This window comes from Rhea pennata, chromosome 5, assembly GCF_028389875.1.
Source record: "Rhea pennata isolate bPtePen1 chromosome 5, bPtePen1.pri, whole genome shotgun sequence".
NCBI lineage: Eukaryota > Metazoa > Chordata > Aves > Rheiformes > Rheidae > Rhea > Rhea pennata.
In genome coordinates, this window is record NC_084667.1 from 5,422,554 (window position 1) to 5,445,948 (window position 23,395).

General features: G+C 39.9%; 2 protein-coding genes across 7 annotated transcripts in view; one reads left to right on the plus strand and one right to left on the minus strand.

Annotated features, from left to right (window-relative positions):
• Positions 1-669: 669 nt before the first annotated feature.
• Positions 670-23,208, minus strand: AP4S1 (adaptor related protein complex 4 subunit sigma 1). 3 transcript variants are annotated; one of them, XM_062575823.1, is made up of 6 exons: positions 23,086-23,208; positions 14,147-14,344; positions 12,613-12,699; positions 11,467-11,535; positions 8,425-8,436; positions 670-1,412 (listed from the first exon to the last, which is right to left on the minus strand). In XM_062575823.1, the coding sequence occupies exons 2-6, from the start codon at positions 14,282-14,284 to the stop codon at positions 1,284-1,286; spliced, it is 435 nt and encodes a 144-aa protein (XP_062431807.1). In that variant the 5' UTR covers positions 14,285-14,344; positions 23,086-23,208; the 3' UTR covers positions 670-1,283. The 3 variants fall into 3 exon arrangements, with proteins under 3 accessions (XP_062431807.1, XP_062431808.1, XP_062431809.1); XM_062575824.1 differs by lacking the exon at positions 23,086-23,208 and adding an exon at positions 22,285-22,371; XM_062575825.1 differs by lacking the exon at positions 23,086-23,208 and adding an exon at positions 21,643-21,760.
• STRN3 (striatin 3) overlaps positions 22,456-23,395 on the plus strand; it is a 67,380-nt gene continuing 66,440 nt past the window's right edge. For all 4 annotated transcript variants that reach the window (XM_062575818.1, XM_062575821.1, XM_062575820.1 and 1 more), the window contains exon 1: positions 22,456-22,972. In XM_062575818.1, the coding sequence (XP_062431802.1) occupies positions 22,670-22,972 (303 nt within the window). In that variant the 5' untranslated portion in view covers positions 22,456-22,669. The remainder of the gene's footprint in view (positions 22,973-23,395) is intronic.

A 23,395-nucleotide genomic window follows, 5' to 3' on the forward strand; every position in this document is an offset into this window, starting at 1 on the left:
AGGAACAGTCTTATTTGTGTTTTCTGTAGGTACTTAATAGTTTTGCATGGTTTTTGTACTGAGATGGAAAGCAGTGGTTATTTGCATCAGCACTGTCACACTTTATCTGCCCACAGAATCATATTTAGTATCTTCAATTATAAATTTGAGGATGTATGGTAATATGTAAGAAATGCTTCTACTTGATGGTGTCTCCAGTTCAAAAAGCTGGAATGCCACTCGCTTTCTGGACCTGAAGGTTTCCTAGATGACAGGGCAGGAGAACATTTTGGAAGTTGGAAGATCCTTGCAAACACAAAGTACAGGTGAGAATTATGTTTCGGTACCGAATTATGCCCAGAGCTAGTTTGGTTGTTGCGAAGGAGTCAGATCCCTTCGTTCTAGGAAGGTAAGTGGAAGTAAATGCCGCTTGCTAAGTCTTCAGCGACTTACAGGCTGTAGCACACAGACGTCAGTCAGAATCATGTCACTGAGCTTCCTTCTGCTCAGCAAGGAAGATGTGAATTGGTACTTACTTGGTAGTAAGAAACTTGCATATCTTTACTGTGTTATGATCATAACACATGGATAGAGAATATATGAGAGGAAAAAGAAATACACTACTATGCCAAGATAGAAAAGATTTTGTGTAATTTATGGAGCCAATATGTGTACGATAAAAGATAATCCTTCAATTTTAATTATTTTTTATTAAAGTTATAATACTATGTGCCAAATATTTCTACTTACAATTTCCCCAATGTAAAGGAATCTTAAATACATCTATGCTTCTGTTATTTACATTCCTTTCATAACCATGACTTCTGTGGAAATGAAACCAGCTTTTTGACGAAGGCTGAATCTAGTTTAAAAGTAGTCATAAAAGTTACAGAAATTTTCAGTTGTATGAAAATAAAAATTTAAGTTAGTGCTTTAAAGGAAGGATTGAAACTCTGTTTGAAATTGTATTTCTGTATTTTCTCTCTTCTCCTAGATCTGGCACAACACTACATAATACAAAGTGGTACCTAGGCAGTAATGTGTAAGGTTTCATTATTTTATCTTTGGTGAATTACAAAGAAAAGGCTGTTTTCTCTGCTGTGTTGATAGAAAGCTGCAAACTAAGATTCCATTTTATGCTTAGCCGTATCTTTCCATTCGGTACGAAGGGTAATAAGAGAAACGGAGTACTTTCCAGGAAGTCTAAACATTGCAGAAGTTGGTCTTATGAAATCAGAAAATTGCTGTTGGTCTTGATGGTTTCACTATCTTTCATAAAACGCTTTGGTCAGTCTTGCATCTTGCTAATTTTCTGCCACTTTGTCAAGCACAAACAGAGGAGCAAGAATTCTGTTTCTATTCGTTTCCACGATGCAACCATTTAACACCATTTCATCCAAAATGATGTGCACTCTGTCCAAATTGAACATTATCTAGAAACATTTCAAGTTAAGTATATTTTGAACAGCATGAAGATAATTCAGAGAAAATCGCAGGCACCTTACTCCTTGTCTTTGATTGAAATTTCTAAATTCTAGGTATTTTGGCTGTTTATTTTACTAGCACTAACAGACAGTTCAAGTGATCTGTTTTTTCCTGACCACAGAGATGTGCAAAGTTTGTAGTAGAGACGATAAAGCACCAACAACGTTGCATCTTGGAAGATCATCATATAGCAGTAAAAGAAAGGTAAACTTCAACTTAGATACAGGTGATTAATTTTACTATCTGGTACTATTATTCGCTGCATGAATATAAAATACAGTTCTCAGGGCCATCAAACTTTAACATGAAGATGCAAATATTCTGCATTTCTTCTAAGTGAAATTTGTTGGTTATTGGTCAGTAAATTCTTAAAATCTCATTCTTTTATATAATTTTTCTTACCTTAAGTTACGATCATATGTATCTGACCTGCTTGAAAATAGCTTCTCAAAAGGAATCAGGTGATACGAAAGCACTAATGCATTAATCTAATAATAAATCACATCAAGGAGAGTAGAAGTAAATAAATGATTCCTTTACTTCAAGTAACTGGCTCAGACTCTTCCTTTAAAACGTCATGGCAGAGATGCTGCCTGTCTTATGTTAAAAGCTGTCGAGTACCTATGCTGAGCTTTTCCGTAGCCTGAGGAATTCCAGATCCACATTTCTCACTAGGCAAGTTTAGCTGGGACAGTGGTAACTGCATCTGCTGCCTTCTCTTTAAGGTTGTTCTGCTGGATGTAAAACTGAGTGTGATGCTTTAGCCTAGTGATGAAGGAAATGAAGTTTCTGCCCCTACCTTGGCGACTGCCTCTGCTGCATACGTTAAAGGAACAAGCGGGGTGTAGAATATCCCGTTATCAGCCTTGTCTGTTGCCTGATGGCTTCTAGGAGATGCGAAGTATCAGTTTAGACTTGTTCAGGTTGAATTTCACCAACAGAGGTGAACTTGTATCTTCAAATTAATGGACAGAGAATTCAGCTAGTAGGGGGCCACACAAGATACCGTTTTGTCTACCATTCGCCATGAGCTCTCTGGACTGAACCCAGCGCTGCGAGATGTGTGTGCAGGGTGGGAAGCAGCTGGGTAAGATTTAGCTGCACCAATAAATGTGTTTTGCTTTGCTAAGAGCAAAATATGTCTAGGTATCTGTGACAGCAGAATTCCAGCCCCGAAATAACTTTTACTAGTTAAAATTAAGTAGAGAGGGGCCTTGTGTATGCGCACAATTCATCGGAGAGCTTCCACTTTGCTGACCTAAACCTATGCATCTAGTTCTAAGTTGCATTTTAAATACCAGATTGCTTTCTGAATTTGGCCATAGGCCTAAACTGCTTCTAAAACTCAGATTCAGGCCCTCCAAAACTGATGAACAGTATTGCCCTAAAAGCTGTCATAATGTCAGTTTCTGGGGTTACAGAGGCAGAAGTAGCTCTTTTACTTTGTTGGCAGAGTTCCGACAAAACTCTTCTAATATTTTCAAGTAAATCACAGTCTTTACAGAACTGTGTTTTAATCTGAGATGTTAAAGGCTTTATTATAGTAAATAAAAACTCAGAAGACTGCAACAACTAGAAAGGGCGATAAGGCAGCAAGCAAGCGCTCCAGCCTTATTTTCCTGCATCACCTTCTTTGAGAAAACCCTTTTAATACTGACTGCTCTTTGCCCTGTTGCATTTCCTAAAGAGCTGATATCATGTCTAAAGAAAACTGCATGCACATCATTAGGTATCCTGTGGCCATTCTACTCAAACCCAATATGGTTAAATGAGATGTCACTTTATTTTAGGACTATTACCATTTATTTCAGAATTGACCTACTGTTACCGGAAATTTAGTGGTGTGATTTCTCTGTCCATCTGTAACTTGTTAACCTTGCACTGCCCAGCCATCTTCCTGGAAGCAGTGATTTCACCTGCAGCTTGCATGTGGATAATAACTTACCACCGTGGAAAGATCTCTCATCTTAATTTTGGAAGGTCTCACAGCATTGTTAGCCCTGTCCCCTGAACCAAATGTCCAGGCTTCCTTTTTCAGTTCCGTTCCCACCTCACTTTCCCAAGCTGTTCTTGGCAAACATTCAGACTTGCACAGTGAGCAATCTTGGCTCTTTTTTTCTTTTCCTCTAAGTCTTGTGACTGTCCTCGACTGTTGCAGCTTGTCATAAAATGCCACTCAGCTATGCAAGTCTGAATGCCCTGCCCAGTGAGGGTCATCTGTCTCTGCTCCTCAGCAATACTCCTCCTCCCCATCTGTCACATGTTTGGCAAGTGACCCCAGATTTCAGGGTTTAAAGTCCTGAAGTCATAGACCCACATCCAGTTGAAGAGCAGCAGATCAACCAGTCTTGAGCAACTGGAAAGAGGAAGAAAAGCTAGACATGGTGTGTGTACTGACATGTTCACCGCCCGCAGCTCTCATTAGAGAGCCCGCTTCCAGTAAGAATCCTGCCTGCCTGGCTGTCGCTGAGGGACTTTCCTTAGATCTGTGCAGTCAGAGGTTAACAGGCGTTTTTTTTTAAACAAGAATGCAGAAGAAAACTTTTACTCATCTGTGCATCTCTACAAATGCATCAAAGCATCCAGAGAGCAGGAAATACTCATCAGGCTCAGCTTCAGCATAGGCTGAAAATTTTCTGTGTTCTTGGGATGGACTTCACTCCATGCTATTCTGGTGTGTACCTGGCACCTACAGAAATAGGATTTAAATACCAATGCTGGCCTTTAGTAACCTAAAGAGCTGCCCCTATTAAGGAAATAGTGATGCTTTTCTACTCTCACGAACAGGTTTTACAGCATGCACATACAAAAAGGAGCTGAAGATGATACACTGTCTTGTGTCTCCTTCCCTGAAGCATCATACAGGCAGATAGCTGAGAGGGGTGCAGAAGGAAGACAGAAGGAAAGGAGTAAAGAGGCATAATCAACACACACTTGTGACATACACCATTTTCACATAGGGACATTTTAAGGTATCTCAGGGTTTTCTAGGTGAGTAACTAAGGGTGTGTTCAGGTTTAAGAGATGATAAGGTGCAGCCAACAGTTCGTGATCAGGCAACACACCCAAGAGCACAAACAAAAGCTCTGTGGATTAGAGATGACTAAAGTGGCAGATGATTTGTTACTGACTATACAGTTATTGCAAAACTTTGATTGCCATCCTGGTCATAAATCTTCAACTAAAGGTTAACTTTGCTGCTTTTATTTTTTAATCTACAGTTAGGAAATCTCACATATTCTGACTTTATCTGTACTAACATTTGGTTTAAAGTGACCTCTAGCCTATCTAATGGCAGCTAATTTTAGTTACTGAAACCCATTTAATGCTTTCTGAGTGCTTTTTCCTCAAAGAACTATGCTAACATTAAATAGAGGACAAATGGTACTTTCAAATTCTGTGATAATCTAGGTTAGCTACTATATCTACTAGCCCCTGCTTTGGGAGCAACCAGTGGCTCCTGCTCCAGTCATTTCTGCGGCTACAGTCCTGCTGACAGCTTGAAGGCTGGCTGATTCACCTTATGTGAGCCCCTCTCTTCCAACAGTCTTAGAAGGAAACTTCTCCCTTAGTGAACATGCAGTTTTAAACTAATCCTATAGGTTTCCATATTATCCTCTTATTTTACAGTACAAACTGAAGTGCATCCTTATAAACTCTCAGTATAAATTTATCATTTGATTTTCTCATCATTACTTAAATGTGCCATATTTTGAAAGTGTTATCCCACAGGGGACAGAATACAATGACTCACAGAAGTATTTCCCGTATCAAAAGCTTTTATCTGAGAAGAGGAAGAATAAACTAGTTGCAATAGGATGTAATTTTTTTAGATCAAGACAGCATTCTTCAAATGCTTGGTTCTAAAGAGCTCTGTTTTCCTCAACCCCTCCCACAAATGGAACAATCATATTTGCTTCTTCCATAAACTATGTCTTCGAGGGAGCTTTACTTCACCAGTTCAAGCTGTAGAAGAGTCAACTTTCAGTAATTTTAGGAACTCCCACACCTAGAAATATATTATTCCCTACAAAGCTGCTGCGATAACACCTTAATTTTTATAATTTTTTGAGGGGGTCATAATCACTCCAAGAAAGTGGGTCCTACACTACCCAAGCTGCAGTTTTAAAACCACATAAAATTCCACCAACTATGTGATACACAAAAGCTCACCAAGCAATATTAACACACTAGGAAGCAAGCTTGCTGGAACAGTTTTAGTACCTATTCATTCAACCAGCCCAGCAACACAATTAAACACAGTTGTTTTTAAAACAACTTTAAAGGAGGATTTGGAAGCGTTACTGCTTTTCATCATGAGTACCCTTAACTATCTGACCGACTTCCAGAATGAAAGTGGACATCTTGTATAGTGGCTAGATGTTTTACAGTTCACACATAAAAGCACCATTAAAAACCACAGCTCCTCAGCAGTTATAGTAGCTACTTAACTGTAGTTACTGTGTTCAGCTGTGTCGTATGCATAGGATGATAATCTCGCAGTCTCTCATGCATTCTTCAGTCACGCCCCCATACGTACACATACATATTATGTATGAATGTGTTGTTGGGCAAGATTCAGATTGAATTTAGTCCGTGTTTCGTGCCCGAGGGCCTCGTTGTGATAGCTGATTCCAGATTCAGGCCAGTATGCGAGCTAGGATGCAGGTGGTTTGGGTGAATGAAGGAGTTGGGACTTAAATACAAGCTGGAGTCCCACATTAACACGCAGCTGCCCTAGGAGGTTGGGAATGTTTTAAAGATCAGTGGGCACGCTGCCTTGGCATGGGTTCCAGGAATAATTCAATAACGTGACAATAAACTTTTAGATTTAACTATGGTTTGCTCTGAATAGGTGAATAGCTTTGAGTGTGACTATGCTCTATTTTTTATGTTTTTGGATTTCATATTGAGTCTTAATACAATTTTCATGTTAGTAAATATTATTTTCAACATAAAATAGCTGTTCTCACTTTTAAGATAAACTTCATGTTGATCTATACACAAAAATAGTATCACAGAGATTGTCATTGTTTCCTATCTCAAGCCAGATATTAAGTATACAAAAATTTTATAAATAATGTTTAAAAACAACAGCAAACAGTGTTTGCTATTACAGACATTCAGATTGTACTTCCTCCATTATGCATCCAAGCTAATTTTACTGAATCTAAGAGTTAGCTAAGACTATTTGGCAAAGGATATGGTTTAATCCCAGGTGGGGCCATTACCTTATACTTTATGAAAGGCATGCTGATGGATTATTGTTTGCACTGCATTAACAGCTGTCTAAGACACTTGTAGTCCAGATCCTATATTGTTCTTCTAGACCTGTTTATCTGCTATTCAAGTTGTTGTCAAAAATAAATACAATTCTGAACAGCCCACCTCATCACTATGCCTCTACTTTACATTTAATGTTGAGGATATCTCTCTTCACTTGAACTATTTTGCATATCCTCTCAGTTTATGAAAAGTTCTTTTTCCTAAATGAGAGAATACTTTTGCTGAATATATATATGCACAGACACAGACACACACCCACACACACAGTGTGCATATATATATATACACATACACACACCTAACACAGAGAAGTAAAATGTTTTAAAACTGCTCCTAAAATGCATCATATAAAAAACTGCACTTTGAATGGAAATAATATCATATATATTGAGAAGGGCCATATCACCTATGAAGTTTTCCAAATTTTGCACAACTGAGACTTGAGAACCTTGTTTCTCAAGAACAAAAGGTTCTTGAGAACCTTTGTTATTATCAAAAAAAAGATAGTGATGTACATTCCTACTTTCCAAATACTTATTTTCACATTCTCTTGCAGATGCGAAGCATGTAGAAACTGACTTTCTACAGAGAGTCACTCGGACACAGTATTGCAACCGTCTCTAGCGATAGAGTTAACACATAATGCTACAATTTCTCCAAGCAATGAAAATCAGCATTGTATGCAAAAGCTTGAAAGATATGCAGAGGCTTTTCTCAACTATTAATCGGGCTTCTAGTGATCTTGAAGATGTGCACATGCAAGCACATAACTAAAGAAAATTCCTCTCAGTATGGAAATGACAACCAGAGGCAGGCAGAATTTAGAATCATCAATACTCAAAACAAACTAAGATTTTTTTAAAAAAAAAAGTGTAAATGCATACTCCAAGTACTCTATATGAAAACATACAGGGCCATTTTTATGTACAATTACTGCATATGTCAGGTTAGTCTCTAATTCAGCAACACTTCTAGACAGGTACATAATTCTAATCCTTAACTACAATAACTGAATACAAAAATGTAGTTATACAATCATTTAGAGACTTTAAGAGTCCCTTCAAGCTGAAATTTCATTACTGCTCTTTTATAATGTAAGTGAACTTAGGAGTCTTAGATCAATACCACTGTATTTCTTACAATTCAGGAAAGAAACAGTGTGTATGTGCATGTGTATATATATATATAAATAAATAAATATGACCTAATCTTGCAATGATGCTACTGCTCTACTATTTTGATCAAGACACAGCTATAATATTCACTTCTTATTATTGTAGATTATTTCAATGTCTATTTTATTGCAAACTTGAAAGAAAAAAAAAGTAAAATCCTGAAGTAATCCTCACTTAAGCCTGAAGGTTCCCCATAAATTTAATTGTTCATGTCTAGATGTTGGTGCTATATAGTTCTCTGAAAGAATATTCTCCCTGTCTTACTTTAAACGACACCAGGTTAATCTTAATGGCTGAAGATTTAAGCAGGAGACCCTCAGGAATATCAGCCACATTTTCTAATGGATGCCCAAATATTGCTACTTACTCCAGATGCAAAATTTGTGAAACTACGACTCTGCATGGTCTTGACCACTTGACAGTCAGCACTATGAAGACAGTATGAACTGGTACATCAAAAATAAACACATAGATGGGTTTCTGATATTGGAAAGGATACATCTAATTCACTCTGAAAGCAGAAGAAAACAGACAACCATTAGTTACAGTTTGATCTTTCATCTCAGTCATTAAATGTGATCCATTACTCCCTTTAGAGGATAAAGAAAGTCTTCAAAATACAGATTCAAAATTTCAGGGCTATTCAGTTTTCAGTTTTGGACTGCACAGTGCCATGTTCTAAACTGTAAGCCTCCTTTGCCTTTGATATGTCACCTGCCTCCATAACAAAATATAAAACTCTGAAACGTCTACTTAAAAAAAAAAAAAAAACCCACTGAGATCACCCGCAAGTAACATTTTCAATATATGCAGTGCTATTTGAATGAGCAGGTACAAAAATAGCCTAAAACAGGATCGCTACTCATGCCAACTCCAGCCCTATGTTCTCATTTCTTCCTTCTGCAAAAACAGGATGTTAATGCTGACTTTACAATTCATATAAAAATGCAGTTAAATATTTTGCTGTATATCATTTGAACAGCAAAATCTAGATATTGTGTATACCCATGGCTGTGGTAACCAGGGCAGGAAATCTTAGGAGAGGGCAGGCCAGTCGAAGCCTTGGACTCTTAGCACTTTTTAAGCGCTGCTCCAGCCCAAGCAACACAATTTCCATTGTCATCATTTCCCTTCTATTCTTGGCCTCGATCGACCCCAAATTTTAGCCACTTGACTGGAGTGTCCGAGTTAGAAGCTGTTGTGTTCTCTCTACAGTCGACAGAAGAGAGAGGTATCTCCAACAGTTGCCTCGGCACACTTGAGACGTGACTCACTTTCTAGAGATCCTCATCTGTCTCCACTGACCATAATGGGAGCATAGGATGACCAGACTTCTAAGTTAGGTGCCTCAGTTAAATATCTAAATTTAGAAATGACTAATCATAGCCTCAGTGATTAAAATCCTGCACATTTAGGGAGGATCTTTCCTATTCTCTGCTTAAGGACAGAGGCCTGTTCCCACAGAACTTCTTTATCTGCTGCTGAAGGAATTTAGGAATTTTCCACTACAGATTCCATTTACAGTCTAACTCTGGATTTTTGGGGGTAAGTTTCCACTTAAAAACTTACTAATGCTGCTATTGTCTGAAGATGCTCTAAACAAGTGGTTCTAGTCTACAGGCCTCTACTGAGTGATCTTGCCAATCCTTCAAATAAAAAATTTTTATTCATCACAAAAATTATACTTCAAGAGCCTGATTAATTTGAAGTTACTTAACATTAAAAGGAAGTCAAAAATGGTGCAGTATATATTCTGAACAGTATGCAGAGTTCCCTCTAGGTAGCTATGATGAAAATGAAGGGGACTCATAATTAGATCTCAGAGGCAATTTTAAAAACCTGCCCCTAGTTCTGTGAATGTTTGTTTTGATATCTGAATTCAAGCTCTGTAAACTCAATTAGATAAAAATAGCTTATGTGAGAATGTTTAAAACTCACAAAACTAAAATTACAGAGATGACAAAATGTCCCTCTAGAGCAGGGCAGATGTTCTTTTCCTTCCCACAGTTTTATTTCTGTTGTCATCATCATCAACTTGGGATTCTGCTAAAATTCTGCAAAGCCTAATCATTTATCCGTAACAGTATAGACCTAATACTTTTTGGTCTGTGGTTTCTACCAGAAACCCCAGCTAGAATTATAGTCCTGTTATTCAGTGTTCTGCTATTTATTGTGTATTATATGCCATTAAAAATAGAACCGTGGAATGGCATGAGAGCTCTTTAACCACTCCCCTTTTCAGTTCTCCTTATTTTAAATCCTAACTGCTATGAATAATACCAAAATCTCTGTTATGATGAACTCAGCAAATTTCTAACAACTATCAATGTATGGATTACATACATAGTCAAGAAATGGCACATAATGTGTTTAGACATATAAAACCTACATCTATTTTTGTTCTACCTCAACAGAAGAGAAAAAAACTTGAGAAATGGCTGGCAGCTATTACCTCAATTAGATATATAAGATGCCAGTAAATTTTACTGTGCATTCTTGTGCTGCCAGGATCAAATTCCATTCCTCATTATCACTGCTTATGTTGTGACTGCAATCCTAATTCTGAACTTAGTACAACCAGAAAGCGATATACTCAGTACCAACCAATAGTTCTGCCATCTCTGCTTTTCCCCTTATTTCTGCTTGTAGTACTAGTATTGGAAAAACACTGCATGCTGCTCACTTGTATATACATACGATTACCACTACAAATACCCCGAAGCTGATGGACTCTGGGAAAAATTCTATCCAATCTTCTTTTATAAGAAGGATGTCTAACAAATTTCAATACAGCCAAACTGAAACTCAATCTAAATATGACTTCAGCCAGATTTTTCCAACAAGATCTTTATAAATCCTATACTAAACAATGAGACAATATTTAATAGCACAAGCTCTATCCGGATTATACTGCTGCATTTTCAAATTTTGTAAAACAAAAAAAAATCTCTCACTCCAAAAAGCAGCATCATTTTAACTAGAGCCATGTCTGATGCTGAATTCTTAACTGTTTATATAATAGCTGTTTAGAGTTCCACCGCCGCATGACAATAATTTGGGGAGCACAAGTACAGATTAGTTGTTGAGTCTTCATTTGTTCCATCCTTCTTTGTCCTGAACAATTTTTTCAGATCTCTGCTTAATGCTTTTACTATCTTTATCACGAATTAGGTGTATTTGGGGATGTAATGCTAAGAAATGTAAAGGAAAAATCTGAGGTAGAAAATGCCATTGGCTACTTCTAGAGTAGATGGCCCAAAGAACCCCCTGAGCATAAGCATACAAAAAATACCATTTTCTAACAAAACTATTTCTGGTATTCCTTGTCTGATGATTTATAACCCATGCATGCTTTAACTTCTCTGAAAACAACTATGAAAAATCTCCTGATACTGCTTTGTTACAGTTATAATATTCATGCTAAAGTTCTCAAGATTCTGCATGAATATAAAAAAAGTTTTCCCCCTTGATTTATTCACTGAAGCAACTAAGGCTTTGAAAGTGAATAAATGCTTTGAAATAGATTCAGTGTGTCACTCACCACTCTGCTGAAGTATTTGTCCAAAACCTCCACAAAATTATGAATTAGCTCATATACTGCCATCTCATTCTGAAATTAAATCAAAAACAAGTGAATATTAAATGAATAGGTAGAAGTATTATTTGCATTATTTTAATCTGTGAGGTATGCAAATTAGAAGATAATAGTACGTACTACAATAAAGCGCACAATCTCAGGCTACCATTGGGAGAGGAGGTGTGGTTACGTATCTGAGGTACTAAAAGCAGGGAGAGCTCAGGAGCGTAAGCTTCAGGACAGGCCAGCCTCGGTAAGCACTGAAGTCCCTACGGGATTTGTTTCACTTGGGCTGCTGCCGTTCCATTGCATCCCTTCTTTGACTGTCACCGGTGTTAGCTAGATAAAAAACAGCTAACTAGGCTATGCCTCCCCATGCTGAAGCTGCATCTGCCAGCTGTAAGTCTGACTTCACAGAGTCACACTATGAACTGCTGTAGCAGTGTAGATAGATAGATGATTTTTGCATGGTATACCAAAGCCAAAAGAATTTGCTCTGCATTGCATGTCATTAGAACCCTGACTTGAAGACAGTGTGAGAGTCGCCAGCTATCTTCCACAGGGCCCTATTATGGTCTCCTGTAGTAAGCTTTAAATTCATTTCTGAGAACTCAGAATCAGTGTAAACATTAAAGCTTTGCAGGCTCTGCCTGAAGTCATGAAATAACAGTGTTATATATATATATATTTTTTTTTTAATACAAGAAATTATCATCTTTCCAGCCGACAGTATAGGAATTCCTTCTTTGGCCAATGAGGTTAAGAACAACGAGCAGTTAGTTAGGAAGTCATTGCAGATGAGACAAGTGATATGGCCGTAGTGCTAACAATTGTTGAGAAGCCCCATCTCCACTAATCAAACCTAAGTTTAGAAAGCAGAATCAGTACAAGGCTCATGAAGGTTACACAGCTTAGTCTACTGCAATAGAATGAAGTCAAACATACTACATTTGCTTCTATACCTCTTTTTATTTAATAGCAATAAAAACAATTTTGCAATGACTCCTTGAAATTCTCTAACAGATATTGCAAAATTCCATAATGGAAAGACTGAGTTCTTGCCTGTGATTAATACAAACTTATAATTCAAGAGCTTATATAATTTCTTACCTCTGTCTCATTGATTCCAACGACTATAAAAAGGGCTGCATACTGTCGGTAGACCAGCTTAAAGTCCTTATACTCAATGAAAGAGCACTAAGCAGAAGCAAAAATAGTCATACATAGTATTTTCCATTTAAGCATAATGCATTATTAAACACACAGTGCTGAAAGGTTTGAAACTTTCATTTACATCGTAAGGCCTACAAAGAGCAATGGGTTTCCCAAGATCCCCCAAACCACTTTGACTTGAAGGAAATCTAGCAGCATATTACATTTATGTATTACACAGGACTTCTCATCTGCTAACCCTAAAACACTTTTTCATAGGCAAGAATGAGGATATACAGAACCGAAGTAATTCTTTCAGGGTTATAATGCAAGAGTTTCCCCTAAATCTTCAAGTGGCAACACTTCCAAAAGAGACAACCTGAAGATCATTTTCAAATTTAAACAATGATAAATATTTTTCTATAAATGCTTCAGTATTGGACTTCCAGATCCAGGGGGAAAACCCTTATGAATTTCACAATAGGACAGAAGCCAGTAGATGGTGCTGTTACCCATTGCTTTTTAAGTACCCTTTTTTAAATGCAACATTTTGTTCAGTCCTCGAAATGGCAGTATACTGACACTTCTTTCGGTGAAGTTTCTGTTTAAAGAAGCTCTTGCAAGCAGCACTGGCGAGGTTAACTTCTTTAGCTAGTGTCAATTCTGTGAACTCAAGTACTTTGTAGGAACTGGTATTTTTACTGAGGTTTTCTAGAATAAAATATGTGATGACCACTGTTCAAGGACACATATTGTTAATGAAAAATACAGAAGCTGACTTCAGCAAAACAAACCCAAAAACGCCACTCAGATTCCAAGTCACAGATTTCTCTTCAAATGCAAACCAGTGTGCTTGACAATTCTGCTGAGTTGGATACTCTTCTTAAAGAACCAAACACGTAAGCCATGAAAATCTAACTTTCCTTTAAGAAAACGTTCAACTTTTGTGTTTTCTGACTTTCTTGCACAAAGTATGAACTTTCTTTTTAAATCAAAATGCCTAACGCAAGGCCTAAAAAATGTGTTTAAAAAAAATCTCCTGTATATTAGATCATAATTTCATGATTTGAGATCCTCTCTCGTAAGCTTTTAACTTGGAGCTCCCAATACTATATTGATTACTTTCTGGCAAAGAAGCAGTAAGGATTCTTATTAAGGATATAAGGATATCTACAGATCACTGCTAGACAGGTAATAACAGGATAAAAGAAATTCCTCCTGGGCTTCTGGGCTCCTTTGAAGGAAACAAAACAACTCTATAAACCTCAGAAAAACATATTTATTCAACACAGAGTAACAGATCATCTGAGTGAACACATAATCTGGAAATACACCTTTTCTCTTTTCTCTTTATGGGTACAAGTGAAGTAATGGCCTGCAATGGAAGCTGACATGTTTTCTTTTCAGAATTATTTACATAAAAGGTGTGAGAAGCTAATGTTTTATAATCTGTAAAATAAAATAACTAGAAAAAAAATTAAAAAAAGCTTACCTGATCCTTTGAACGGGAGAGACAGTTTTTGATTACTTCAACTTCCAGCATTGTCCGTTTATGAATTTCCACATGCTCATAATATCTAGAGAGTCTCGTCTGACCTTGCTTGTTCACCATAAGGAAAAATTTTATCATTTCTTTTTTGTTAATCTCAGCAGTAGTTTTGAATATAAAGTGCAGTAATTAAGTGTATTTCTGTGGGGAGAGGGGAAAAAAAAGTAAAAACATACATAGGAGTTATAAAAGACCTCTTAAAAGCTAGCCAGCACAAATGCACATATGTTTTAGACTGAGTTTATTGCTAGAACATAGACCGCAGAACACAGAAAAAACCCTCTGATCATTCTGCACGCATGCAAGTAAAACTTCAATACTTTTTTCATATAAATAATCACAAACTATATAATAATAAATTACTTTTCACATTATCAAACAATTTCATTTCTACGTAGAACACAGTGATTTGGGGAGTGCTAATGCTTTCTTCTTCAGAATCATAAATCTACTCACAGTTTTAGCATGCTAACTGACTTGACTACATCTTACTAGAAATTTACCCAGTACCAAAACATAAGATTAACACAGCAGGCATTTGCTCCTAAAAACAAAATTTGTTAAGTTTTTTTTTTTTCGGTAACCAAAAAACTCTTTTCTCCAGTCTACTTTCCCATGATGAAGATAAAGGTAGGTTCGGCACTTGATGAAAAGTAAGTTTGGCCCTTAGCTGATAAGAAATCTGTTCATGTTAGTTATTCGAAACAGCTTAATCTCAGGCTAAAGTAATATTAATCTGCTCAATGCCATTGAAATATAGTTGTACAATGTAACTATGCTATATACAATAAAAAAGGCTATTAAAGAGAGCACAGCATATACCAGAATCTGCTTGCTAAACAATAACTGAAATCTTTCGTGTTTTGAAAAGTGTGCAAAAAAGTTAAACTGCAGAATATAATTTGTTTTTAAATAAAAGTTTCTGGGTTATTTTCTTTAATGCCAGAAACCAGTCACCATAATGTTTTCCATCTGTCTCTCCATTTGGATCACAGACTTGTTGGCCCATATGCTCTTGAGGTTTATACACTGGAAACACAGCAACTACAGCAAAAGCCATTTCTTTATTCCTACTCTGAAGGCTTGTTCCTTGCCTGGTGCTTTACCAAGACATAATGTAAATATTCTCCCTTAAGATCTGACAGCTCCTGTAGGAAAGTAAAAACTGAAAAAAACATGTCAGGAATCTACAGAACAATATAGTATAGTTCTTTTTGTAAAAACAATGTATCTGAATGCAGAAAAGCATTTCTGTTTTAAGGGAAAACATACAAAGAACAGAACAGAATTGGTCTCTGAGTCAGCAGCTTCACAGATACTTAAACATACACTTACTTATTTTAACTATGCAAGTTGCATAGGTGGCTGCCTCATAATACAAAGAACTTGGACAAACTTCCATAGTATTTATGGGAGTATTTATTTTATTTCAAGAATCTGGTACTTTTCCAAATATCTCATGACAGTTATACAAAGTTATACAAAGAATTCCAGTATATCGTGACACTATTAAGTACCATTAAGTATTGCTTACTTCTGATTAATACTGGTCACTTAATTATTTTCTGAAAGAAAAGCCACTTCTGTTATCATCACTTGTATCTCAAGAGAGTGATCCTGTTATCCTCAGTATTTGGCGATTTATTCCACACACTAAGTTTTCATTTCTACACTAAATGCATCTTCACTAATTAGATCTGATACTTAGAATTCACTTAACTAAATGAAGACTGACAATTTATGTATATAGTGTTACCTACAGCCTCAGAAGTATTGCCAGTAAGACACCTGAAGCCACATTAAAACTGTAACTCCAGGAGCTGAAGAACTGAAAAAATATCGAGTTTTTGCCAAATATATCTCCTATAAGAACAATAAAGTGGATGTCATTGGGACATTTCTTATTCTTGAGAAAGTACCATATGATCTAAATATCCTGGGAGGAAATACAACTCCTCCAAACAGGTAACATTATATCTGAAACAGGGAGAGGATGAGTATATATATTTTCTCCATTAAATCTGTGCAAGTCCTCCAAATGAAGGCAAACATCAGAGGTTATCATCTCACAGGAAGAACTCTCTCCTCACATTATCCTGCATCTGCAAGAAAACTCATCTGTTATTCTATTAATTTCTCTTTAATCAGCTCTTGTCTGTGGGGCATCTCCAGGGAAGGGAGCCCAGAAGAGGAATCAGTGCAAATTACAACAGAATCTGTTTGGAACGAGGACAGTCCAACAGTGTCCTCACCTTCTGTACACCCTGTCCTCTCTTTATGTTGAGGACACCAACGTACATCATTTCTTGATTCACTCAGACAGAATAGTCATGAATGTCAGCAAATGCTGCTGAAAAAGCTGTCCTGGTAAACGCAGCTTGTGGGCTGCGTCCTGCGTTTCAGAACCAGAGGAGCTGGTTCTCTCGGAACCATGAACTAGGTAACTAGGACAGAAAAAGGACCCAGAGGGATATTTATTAAGGGATCTTCACTGTCCGATGGTTGCTTCCGTGTACGTTTATGAAGAAATGGGAATCCAAACGATCTTTTCTGCGTTTTGTGCGTGGCTATTTTTTCCTGTTCTATTTTGTATTTCTGCTTGAAGTTATAGAGTCGCAGTAAGGAGAGATGTCTCTCTATTTTGAGAAATAAAGAACAAAAGGCAGAACAGTGAGACGAACAAGACATTTTTGGATGCAAAGCTTCCAAAATGTAGTGATAACGACGAGTGACTCCTTCCAGACCAGAATGAGGTACTCTCCCTGAGCCCAACCTACTGAGAAAAAGAAATCTAAGCCCTGAAAGGTCCTAGGCAAACGGTTGCAGTCTGAAAGAGGACTAACATAAGAAATGCTGCCCACTGTTTTTAATGAAAAATGAGCAAGCTAAGAGACCAAGAGCATGTTGTTCCTTCCAACTGCAAATTGTGTCCATCTGAGCGACAAAGATAGCGGGAAAGATATACACGTTTTTTCTTTTTTAGTTCTTAGGTTTCTACTTGGTCTTTGTGTTTGGTACTGCTGATGTATGAATTAATAGTCCTTTGTTTTGAGCAAGCTGTTTTTAAGCTTTTTTACTAATTTAGTCATACGTGGTACTCAGGAGCACAACCAAAGCCCCGCTCTCGGGAAGCATGCAAGTTACATAATTCCATCGTAGCAGAGTAAAAGCCTGAGGCGTAACATGTCGGAGAACATTCAAGTGAGCCCTGAGAAAGGGAGGATGGTAAAACTACCCCAGCAGCACTGACAGAGTTGTTGCATTTAAAGTCACCAGTAAAGCAGGATCTCACAGAAAAATAAATGTAGAATGTGGATCCTAGTCCAAGCTTGGCCCCTAATCCTAATTATTTCCTTATTAACCTAATCTTTCTACATGGTTAATCCTCTTCTAATGTTACGACTCTTTTATCTGTGTGCATTCTTTTGAATGCCCTGGATTGTTTTACACATGAAAATATTACAAATCAGAATTCCTTTTTAATTCTTATGAATTCTCTTACCTGAATAGATATAAAAAAAATGAACCATGCTGTGATACAGGTAGAACCGTAACAGAATTGAAATATGCAATCCGTAATTTATGTGGCAAACATTATTTACAACATTACAACAGGTGTTGTAATGTCATTTACAACATACAAAATGGAGATGTCCACTGGTATCACTAATCATTGATGTAAGCACTTTCCTACCAGGCCAAAAGATAAGCTTCCAAAATTACATCCATAAATTTTGCTCACACAAATGGCAATACAAGCACACAATTTTGTGCAGAAATACTGGAATAAATTCTCTGATTTGCATGTACAAATAAAAAAATTATTTCAAAAAGCATGTAAGCATAGTTTTGGAAGCTGCCTTTGAGAATTACTCCAGTGTTAAAAATAAAAATATCTTAACTTTTTTATTTCCTTTACAAATAATTCTGAAAAATTCTGCTGTAGAAACAAAAGCCTGTGCTTGCACAATTTAGGCCAAAATATATATATATATATATATAGAGAGAGAGAGAGAGAGAGAGAGCTTTCTTTCTATCAACAAGATTTACTTCTCCTTTCATCTTCACTTATAGATAAAATGTGTTAAAATGAATTTTCCATATATAAAATGTAAAGACATCTGCAAGGTGTAGCAAATAAACAAAAAGTATATCTATGCATGATGATGGATCTCCCACTCCTCCATCAAGCTCTATGTATTTTAAAAGCTACCTTTTATAATCAATAATCAGTCTCTATTTATGAAGGCAGTTGTATTTCCTGTTGCAATTCTCACACACTTTTCTGTCCCACACATACATGCATGTGTACATGCATATTCGTACAAATGAAATAAGAATTACTGTTTTTATGCATACAGAATCAAATAGTTCAAGAGAATTGGTGTAAAATGCAAGCCTTTCGTATCTCTGCCATTATTTTGCTCATTTTGGTAATGAAAAGACATTAGTATCTGAAGGCTGTTTGTCAGAAATGAATAGGCATTCTCATTCCAGGTCACTGGACAACTATCGGCATCACAAATAGGCTTAGGAACAGAGGAGTGGAAGGAACTATCCAGATCCTGATGGACTGTCAAGTCCAACTCTCCCAATCACAGGAAACCATGCATTAGAAATTTTGTCCCAAATAGCCTACAGCATTCTTCCCCTATCTGTGAAACGCCTACAAAACTGTATGACAAAATGCAGACTCCTGAGAAGCAAAAACCAAAAGCCTCAAAAGTATTACATGTAGATACATGTAGAGAACAGGGCATCCATAAAAGACATAAAAATGTCTTAAAATTGCAAAATTTCCTTCAAAACAAATTACCTTCCTGAACAAGTAGCTCTCTCCTTTATCTCCTTTGCAAGAAGTCTGTTCTGTAAGCATAATCTGGCATACACATGCGTACACACTATAGGGTAACTACTGTAATTTAAATATATCTTGCCACGCATGGTTTAGGATTGTACTCTCTTTAAAGTAGCTTTTGCAGACAAAAATCTTTGAGAGAAACTGGTATCCTGATTGGCTTGTGTGACTCACAGTTGCAAATTGGCAGTCTATGTTATCTTTGATGAATTACAATACAACGGCTTTAACTCATTCTAAACCAGCAGACAGGCTGAAGACTAAGGACCCCGGCTCATGAAGAGCTTCTTGATTTTACTGCCCCCAAGCAGGCTCATCCTCTCCTGTCTGTACAGATAGCTAAGGTGTTTGTGAAACATTTACCTAGCAGCCTGGTATTTCAAGATAAATATAAACCTGTCTGGTGTACTTCAGAATGACGAGAAACTGCTGGTTCAGGCAGGAACTGCTTCCAGGACATGCCAACTCTGTAGGCAGCAGTAACCTCATGAGATACCTCAATGAAAGTTGTCCCTGTTTGTGAGTCACACCCCTAAACCAGTATCTCAGACAGTGGCTGAGACCTCTTACAGAGGCAAAGCCTGCAATACTGGTTTTGTAGATAAAAGGGTCTTAAATCTCCAGTGTGCCCAAACAAGCAAACTCCACATGCAGTAAACTCAATAAAATAAAATTTTAAGTACTCCTCCAGTAGGTATAAACACTTGACACGAGCTTATTTTGTCAGAGATTCCACCAATATTCGTACTTACTCTGATACATGGATTATTAATAAAAAACAAACAAAAATCACACAACCTGAGTTTGAGACTTGCATCTGGTATTACAGCTGTCATTCAAATTAGATTTCTGTCTACTTTAGAGGTAAAACCACTTCAGTCCATGTCCAAAGATCTAGAATAATTTGTTATTCTCCTATGATAGTTTTGCAACAATTTAGGGATCTCACTTAAAATGTAATAAAGAAAGAGACTAAATCTGACCAAAAAAAAGAAATGCATGACTCTCTTACAAATCTGCTTCACCAAGAATTAAAACTGAATGTTAGATAGAACTATAAACCTGTAACTTTGCATTGTTCAACTCAACAAAACAGTATAAATGAACACTGCATTGGTTTTCTGGATGCAGAACTACGTTCTAATCGTACTTTATGTGTGTACTACGTAGAACAAATTGGGTTAAATTGGAAACAGAAGTGAGGAGGAAGAAAAATGTCTAACTGGCAGAGGCACAAGCAGGTGACAGTATGGGAACAAGTATTTTTGACATATACATGAGTCTATTAAACTATCTGGCTATGCACTTACTGTAAAAAGGTATGTAAAATGAAGACAGCTCATGTAATCAATACCTTTATTCTTCCCATTGTTGTTCTGACCACAGGCAAGGCTTTAATAATAATAATCACATATAACGTTATTACTTTTTTTTTTTAATCAGTAACAGCACTTGTTTTTGTATGGTCAATCTTGTTACTGTACAAAATATAGTTCATCTGAAGAAGAAATGCTTTTCAATGTTGCTTTAAAAGAAATCACTGTGTTCAACTCCAGGATCAGGCATTTTAAAAAAGCAACATTATCCTAGGGAAGTCAAGGAGGAAGGAAAGAGTAAAAAAGTTTTCCTTTGTTGCTTCGTTGTCAAAATCTTGGCTGAATATAGTAACAGAATGAAATCACAGTAATTCCTGCACATTCAGGAATAGGGAATGTCTTAAGATTATAACTGAAAAAAAGAATAAATTTGTTTAGAAGTAAGTATTCATTTTTGGTAATGATGCAATACTGTCCTTGGACGATGAAAAAAATCTGCTTATGTGGAAAGGAGTTGGATTTAGATAGGCTAATCTGTAAGGAATCAGGAAGACTGAAGGATTAACTTTTAGTAGGAAGTGATTCAGTGGAGAAGACAGATAAGAACGAGTAAGACCACAGAAATAATAGAATGTACTGGAGGACAGATCAGTAGAGAAACATCAATACTTAATGAGACAAGTAGTATTTATTTTTTCAGTAATTAATACAATTCCAGATCACTCTAGAGCGAGCCTTGTTTAGGGAACTATCCATATTCTTACTGAATGAGTACAGTACACAGACACTTGCAAGAGAGGCAAAAGAAAATCCATCTTACTTGGGTGACTTGCAAGTCATTTCAAGTTGGAGGTGATAATTTACAAACACTGCATTTCAGAGCAATAATTTGTAATGGAGATAATTTAACTGTATCGGTAATACAGCAAAAAACAGAGCATTTGCTATTGTTGTCACAAAGTAACCAGGTGAAACAAACCAGTAGTGCCTTGCAGAAAAATCTCCCCCACATGGAAAAGACTAGCAGAAAAGGAGGAAAGGAGACATGCGTTTTCCCTTCCCATCAAGGGACACAGGAAAACATTACGCAAATCCCTCCCCATTCAGCGAGCCACTTCAAAAACGACCATTCATTAAAAATGATCAGGAAACTTCCCCAGACGTACCATAAATTTAAGAAACCTATTCAAAAGTTCCCTACTTCTGAGGTAAAGTAGATGTACCATTAAATTACACTAAATTTTAAGGGCTTAAAACTCCACAACCTTGCATCTGCTTTTTTGCACGTCAGTCTGAAAAGGGGAGCAGCGCGCCTGCTCGCCGGCCACCCCGCACGCCTGGGGCCCAGGCCCTGCCACCACCTGGCTCCCGCCACGGCCGCCGCAGAAACCTGCTTCGAAGAAACAGAAAAACGGCCTCACACACCCAGCTTTATTTCTCATGAAACGAAAACGATGAGCTAAGGCCCAAAGTGCAGCTAACGGCCAAAACTAGGATTATTTCTACGGGCTCTTCCAACTGCTTTTCAAACTCCCACAGCACGGAGCTCCCGGAGCTCGGCGCTACCGCCGGGGCCGGGGCAAACGCGGCTCCCGCCGCCTCCCGCTGCCGCTCGACGACGAGCGGAGCAACGAGCAGCACCGCGGCCCGGGCACCATCTTAGCGGGCGGATCGCGCCGGCGCACGGCGAGGCGGGGGGGGGGGGGGGGACAGGAGGGGACTAACGGCCACCGCGCGAGTGACGACGCCTCGGCGGCGTCTCAGCGGCTGAGCCCGGAGCGCGCGGCGCAGCGCGGCGCGGCGCAGGGGCCGCCCGACACCCCCGGAGGGGAGCGGCGGCGCCGGCGGCGCGGCCGCCCCGCGCCCCGCTCAGCGCGCTCCCCCCGCCCCTCGGGCACAGCGCTTACCTCGCCGGCGGGCGCATGCGCGCGCGCCACGGCGGCCGTGCCCGGCGCCGCCGCGAGAGGGAAGACGGAGCAGCGAGGGAAGCGGTTTCCCGGCGTCCCCCGCGCGCCGCCGCCGCGCTCCCCCGCTCCCCCCTCCCCCCCCGCGTGCCCGGCCGCGGGTGGGTGGGCCCATGGCGCGGCGGCTGTAATGGCGGCTGGCGGCGGCTCGGCGCTGCTCTGACACCCGGATACCGCTCGGCGCGGCCCCGCTCCGCCCCGCTCCCGGCCCGCGCCGCGCCCCCCGCCCCCCTTCCCGCCGCCCGCCCCAGCTAGCTCCGCTCACGCCGTCCCTGGCCCCCGCCGCAGGCCCCCGCCGCGGGACGAGGAGGAGGGCTCCCCGCAGACAATGGACGAGCACCCCGGAGGCGGCGGCGGGATGGCGGCCGCCCCGAGGCCGCAGCAGCCGCCGCCGCAGGCGGGGGGCAGCATGAACCTGCAGTCGGCTGGGGGCTGCGTGGGGGCCGGCGGCGGCGGAGGGCAGCAGGCGCAGGGCCCCGCGGCCCCGGCTGGCCAGGAGGCGGCGGGCCCCGCCGAGCTGTCCCGGCCGCAGCACTACACCATCCCGGGGATCCTGCACTACATCCAGCACGAGTGGGCCCGCTTCGAGATGGAGAGGGCGCACTGGGAGGTGGAGCGGGCCGAGCTGCAGGTAGGGGCGGCGAGGGCGGGCTCTGCGGGGAGCGCGGCCCGCGTGCGGGAGCGGGGCGGCCGCGGGGAGCCGAGCCGCGCCGAGCCGAGCCGAGCCGGCCGCGGGGGCGGTACCTGGGCGCGGGGCGGCGGGCGAAGCGGCGTCGCCGGCCGGGCTGGCGGAGGCGCAGCCCCTCACGGCCTGAGCCGGGCTCCTTTCCCTGGGGCAGCCATTTTGGTTTGTAGCATGGCGCCCGCCTGCGCTCCGGCCCCGGCGGCCGCCGCTGCTCGGCGGGCCCGGCCCGCGCTCGCCCCGCGGGGCCCGGACGGCGCCGAGCGGAGGGCGGGCGGCCGCTGCCCTTCCCCGGCCGCCCGCCGCCGAGCCGGGGGCGCCGCCGCGGCTCCCCGAGCACAATGACTCGGGGGCTCTGCGGGCCGGCGGCCG